The 5,844-nt window shown below is 48.8% G+C and overlaps 1 protein-coding gene across 1 annotated transcript; it reads right to left on the bottom strand.

Moving 5' to 3' along the window:
- Positions 1-633: 633 nt before the first annotated feature.
- Positions 634-4,007, bottom strand: LOC115322622. The gene is made up of 3 exons (XM_042290747.1): positions 3,702-4,007; positions 2,512-3,536; positions 634-1,057 (listed from the first exon to the last, which is right to left on the bottom strand). The coding sequence occupies exons 1-3, from the start codon at positions 3,852-3,854 to the stop codon at positions 958-960; spliced, it is 1,278 nt and encodes a 425-aa protein (XP_042146681.1). The 5' UTR covers positions 3,855-4,007; the 3' UTR covers positions 634-957.
- Between the last annotated feature and the right edge of the window lie 1,837 nt (positions 4,008-5,844).

Genomic DNA, 5,844 nt, shown 5'->3' with positions numbered 1-5,844 from the left:
AGGTTACGTCATGTTCTCAACCTCTCGCGTTCTGTTCCGACCACCAGCATCACAATCTCGCGGAGCTTGAGTTATCTATGATGCATATTTATATACCCTGGCCAAAAGTGCGATTCTCGTTTCTCGGAAACTCCCTGTACAGTGGCGTAGCCAGAAAATATTTTCGGGGGTTGTTCAAGGTGCTGGTCCAATCACACACACAATAAAAAAAAAATATATATATATATAATAATAAAGTAAAATTTCGGGGGATGTTCTGACATCTGAACACCTGGCAACGCGCCTGCCCCTGTATGTTGTATTTTATAGTGCTTTCCTTCAACTACACGAGTCCGGTGTACTTACTGGTTTACTTGAAGTACATAACCTCTCACTTATTCTGTAATCCACTTCTACTACTTTTTATATGTACTTTACATAAACTGAAAAAAAAAAAGAATGTCGTTTACAACCTCCTGTAACACCGTATTAGAGCGCAGCTCTTGAGGAGGAGGAGGGAAGGGTACTGAGAAGAGGGTATACCCCTCCTCCCTCCACTTCACCTCGTGATCCTGCCTGCTACTCCTCCTCACCTTCTGATTCTCCCCTCCTCCCCCTGCAACCAAAGCCACCTAGAGCGGAAGGCCGGGGCTCTCCGCGCGTGACGTCACGCTAGTCGGCCTAGGCGAAGCCGAAGCGCGCCGCGGAGCAGCGCTCAAGGGTAGCAATTACTCCAGTTTTTCGGCACAAACGCGTGTTTATTGACTCGCGCGTTAGAAATCTCGAACAAAACGGTTGTCACTGTGCATGCTAGAATATCCACATCATTTTTTTGTTAACGTGGCCAGTTTTCGTTTCTTAGATTTGTTGTTCGTTTCGACAACTTTGTCGTTGAGCTTGCGGCAAAAGTTTTTTAGTAGAATGTTTGTAGAGCACCACAACAGATGTTTCAGCACGACCTCACTCGTGTGTCCTTCTTCACACACATCGAAGTCGCAATCCTCGTCGACTAGCAAGTCCAGTGTGAGCTCCGTGACCAGCTGGCGTTGGTTGCTCATCGTTAAGAAGTCCACCCGCTTCGACATTTCCTCCACGACAACGTAGTTGTGGGCGACGGCATTGACTGCGGTCATTGCTGGGTACAGAAGGCCTCCTTTGTCAATCTCTTTGATGAGATGATAGTGCTCATGGCCGGTGGCGGCTGTGATCGTGTGGTCTGTTGTCAGGGCATTTTTGCAGTACTCGCACTTTAGCTTCTTCACCGTCGCGTACACCGCATATCCTGCCACATAGGCTAGAACGGGGACGATGTCTTTTATTTTTGAAAGGGAGTCTTCTGTTACTACTATGTTGTAGCTAGGGCGCGGCGCGTCTCGTCGTTTTTGCATTTCCTCCCATTTTTCATCTCTCTCTGTTTCAGAAGCTTTGCCAATCGGTGCAAGTGTGTTCTGCAGCCGAAACTTGTTTTCTCCTTCATAAAGCTGTCGTATTGAGATATGGTATTGGGAACCTGCCAGCCGCCGGTACCTTCCGAAGCGGTCCTCTAAACAGTCCGTCTGAAATTTCCCGAGGAGGACGTAGGACAGGTTGAGTTCTTCGAAGCAGTACCTGCATATTTCGAGAAGCGCGTAAGTTGACTGGTGCAGTGCGGTATGAGTTTTGTCGGTCAATTTGCAGTTGTTTGCATTTTTCTGCCATTCGTCCAACCAGTCTAAAATGTCGTAGAGAAAATCTACCTTCTCGTCGTCTGGAGCCGGGCGCACAGGTTCTTGGAACCGATCTTTCAGCCTGCTTCCTTTGCCGGGTGTCTTTACATTGACAATTTTCCACCACGTTACTATAATCTCAATGAAAGTGGCCGTCTCCTTGAAAAACTTCAGGTTGTGTTTCTCTCCAATGGCACGGAGGGCACTGGGAAGAGAGCTGTCAAATATCTGGAGAGCAAGTTTCACGTTCTGCTTCTCAATACTCGACGGGCAAAGGGATTTCCTTGACACTTTGTATCCATAGCGCAGCAGTTGGTCACATTCCAAGTCGTAGGCAGCTTTGATGGTTTTGAACGACGCACACAGCATGCGCCGCTGGCCTTCCGTGTCAGCATGAAGCTCGGGGAACCAGAAGCATTGATCGTCTTGCTTCAGCCAATTATTGCGTATGCACTTGATTATGTGTACAGTGTCGATCACAAAAAACAGCGGCCTGTTGGGATCAGACGGATGTGGGTAGCAGAACTCGTTTGAACGACGCATCGTTGTGTCAGGCGTGTCCTGGTTGCGCGTTGTTGTACCAGGCGTGTCGTGGCTGTCCATCGAGCTCTTAAAGAGAGCCATAGCCTTTCGATTCACTGCGTTGTTATCCGTTACGACGCACATCACTCGGTACCCGATTTTCTCGAGCCCGCAAATCACGTCTCTAAGCAACTTGTGCAGAAACTCGGCGTTGGCTCCGTGCACGGGTACGACGTGAGCGACTTCCTTAAATTGACACTTGATGCTTTGCACCATAAACACGAACGCACTATTCGCTACTTCTGTGGAATTAAGTGCGACACCGACAATGCTACCTCCTTTATAATCAAAAAACGGTTTGATGTGGACCTCGTCCACCATCAAGGTCACATAGCGTTGGTCATCGTTCAAGTCAGAGATCCTCTTTGCCATGTAGCTGAGAAAACTTGAACTTTGCTGCTCGTTTTGAGGGCTCATTCCAAACGAGGAGCATATCGATCGGATTGTCCTAGGGTGTGGCAGAACAATGCTTCCAGAGCTACGGATGTACTGGTATGCATGAGGCGATATTGTGAAAAGAATGCATGCAAACACCATAAAATCCACTGAATAACGCCTTCGCTCTTTCTTGGAAGAAATCAGCTTCAGTTGCTCGGCGAGCAGTTGGATGACCGCTGCTTGATCTTCGCTTTGCGTTGCGGGCAGCTTGTCAAGCAGAAAACGAATCGTGGCACAGATATCGTTGTGCGAGCTTTCAGAGCTTGACTCAAGATCGTTGTCCCAATTTTCGACACTTTCGAGTAGTTCTACAACTCCCCTCTTGCTGTTTGCGATTCTTGGTATGAGCAAGTTGGAGCCCAACCTTGTGACCTGAGTCTTCGCAAAATGTAGAGTTAGTGTAAGGTCAGGCTTCACGACGATCGAGTATTTTATCCAAGGGGCCTCAGTCTCAACAATGTGCACCAGAGTGAGGTGTCCATTGCCCTCAATAACATGCCAGAATGCCGATTTTACGTTTTTCAAGTGGTCGGACAAGTCCTTTATGCTGAGTATTCGGTCCGCTTCTTCCTCATTGCGAAATGAATCGATCGACTCTGCAAGCGCTCTTTCCATTGCAGAAGCCTCTTGACGCAATCGCTTGCTGTCCGGGTCTTCTCTTCTCGCATGGTGCTTCGACAAATAATCTGGACAGCCAGGGAACTTCGATGGAACTGCGCCTGGGCGAAGGCGCACCCTAGACAGCGGCGCAGTCACCGTCCTCCCGGTAACTTCGTCGACGTGAGACACCTCCCGAAGAACGTCGTCGTCGGAGAAGTGACGCTCGCACACCTATAAAGATATATACCCTTCGTATAAATAATAGCGACTTACCACTAAACGCGCTACACGTCGCCGTTATCGCCTATTCCCACAACCCTTCTATTGCTAGCCCGTCCAAATGGCGCTATGCCACTACGAATGCGAGATAAACAATTGGAAATGGGAATTCCTCACCTTCGTTCTCTGGGAAACGATCAGGTTTTCTCGGGGGATGGCGTTTATCCAGGCACTCCGCAGCGCTTCATCTTTGGGGAGTCCGAACACGTGCACTTTGGGCCCCGTTTTGTAATTACCGTTACACCGAGGCACACAGCATTTGTCAGGCATGACGGAAAGAGCACTTGATCATCGCGCACAAAACGCAGAGCACTCACAAGTTGTGCGACGTTTAAAACAAGACAAACAAAGAAAACAGCCGAGACAAAACCAAGCGTCTCCGAACACGCCGAAAGAAGCCGCGGAACGTTCTGGAAAGACGCCGAAGCAAGCCGGCTCTATCTGCCGAGCCGGAACGGAACTACACCGCGGCCGAACCGTAGGCCGAGTAGCGGTGACGTAGACCCACGTGATCGCGGGAGCCCCCTGGCTTTCCTCCTCTAGGTGGCTTTGCTGCAACACCCTTCCCGATGTCACGGGTCACGTGACCTCGGGGTGGAGGGGTCACGTGACCTCGGGGGGGGGGGGGGGGGTCACGTGACCTCGGGGAGGGGGAGGTCACGTGACCTTAACGGTTACGTCAACGGTGACGCCGCTCAAGCCGGAAACGGGTGCCTAAGAGCTGCGCTCTAAAAGCATTGTGGAACCAAGAAGAATCGATTCTATTGGCATGAGAAGAACCACCGTGGTTTATCGTAATGTCACATTTAATGTCACATTATTTCTATTTCTTTTCACACGGATGTTTCATCCTCGATTTCAGCGAAATATTTATGTTTACTTAATCATTGATATAATTATGTGCAGGTACACCCGGCGATTCCAGTACTGCCCCCGAAGTTTTTCGAGAGCAAGACGTTCTGGGCACGATTTAATGCAACATTCCAGGGTCTCTTTCAGCCGCTTCGCGTAGATTCCAGACCGATTGAAAGCAACGCGACACGCGACACGTTAAAGTTTGAAGAAGCGGCTCACGTGGTACGTCGGACATCGCGAGCATTTCGCTCACGCGCCATTTGCGGAGACAAACTAAATCAGAGGAGGAGATGAGACCGTGTGGAGACGTCAGAGCGCCATTGAAAGGATTCTATAAACGTTTGCAACCCGCTTCGCTTCGAGAGATATACGCTGGCCACCGTGGGTGGAAAACGCTTCGTCTGGGCGCCAGTCTGGAAACCGTGGGTAGGCCTCAGGGATGCACGACTATCAGACGATCTAACCACGCCATCAGCAAGATGGCGGCACCCAGAGGCCGTAGTTGCAATGCAAACGCGTTTGCAAGTATACGGCCTGCTGGATGTGTGGATGTGCGGAAGGGGAGTGGTGTTTATTGTGTAACATGAACCTTCCCGCGTCTCGGTTCGCGTCCGTGCTGCTCCTGTGTCCCTGCTGGCTCTTCATGGCCGCCCGGGGCTCGCTGGGGACATCATGCATTCCCCTTCCCTGGCCGCAGCCCTTATCCACCAATGGTCGGTTCTGAAAAGTTGTTCATCACCTTTCCTCGTTCTTTTTTTTTTCGGCCGCCGTGTCAAAGTGGCGGGCTTGACGAAGAGCGGTCTCCGCTCGGAACGTCGTCTAATAAATATGTTTTAATTTCGATATATATACACCCGACCGGACATTGGAAGGCCCAGAGTTCAAATCCTGGTTCGCCGTTTATTTTGGGCTTTCGGGGGTTTCATACGACATTGATTTATTCGATCAAGTTATATATATATATATATATATATATATATATATATATATATATATATATATATATATATATATATATATATATATATATATATATATAATGGCCATGGTGGCGGGAGGCCGAAGACGTGGGTATATAACTGAGAAGAAAAAAGGTTTTTTAAGAAAAAGGTTTTTTTAAGAAAAAATTTTTAGTGAAAACAGCAACAATGGACGATTTATTCTTCGACGTTTCGGCCGGAGTCCGGCCTTCATGTGTGATTTCATCTCAAATCGTGCAGGCAAAAAAGGTCGAATTTTTAATTTCGCTGAAAAAAATATATGTTATGGCGCCGGCTCTAAAAACGCAGTCGCCACAAATCGCAAGTTCGTCAGATTTTTTGTTCTCGACTTCCGAACTTTAAAAGAGGCCGCGGCGGAAAGCAGTGTTTTTCGCACCCGTCGTGGGTCGGATGTTTCGCTCGAT

This window comes from Ixodes scapularis, unplaced genomic scaffold (genome assembly GCF_016920785.2).
Source record: "Ixodes scapularis isolate PalLabHiFi unplaced genomic scaffold, ASM1692078v2 PGA_scaffold1__304_contigs__length_218370807, whole genome shotgun sequence".
Classification (NCBI taxonomy): Eukaryota; Metazoa; Arthropoda; class Arachnida; order Ixodida; family Ixodidae; genus Ixodes; species Ixodes scapularis.
This window is presented reverse-complemented; position numbering and strand designations above follow the sequence as displayed.

Bases quoted from the DNA above. Each gene is read 5' to 3' on its own strand.
- LOC115322622 (XM_042290747.1), bottom strand. From the start codon at position 3,854: ATGCCTGACAAATGCTGTGTGCCTCGGTGTAACGGTAATTACAAAACG. The intron at 3,537-3,701 runs GTGAGGAATTCC...ATATCTTTATAG, and splicing joins TCGTTTCCCAGAGAACGAAG to GTGTGCGAGCGTCACTTCTC. The intron at 1,058-2,511 runs AGAAGTAGCGAA...AGGAAATGTCGA, and splicing joins GGTGTCGCACTTAATTCCAC to AGCGGGTGGACTTCTTAACG.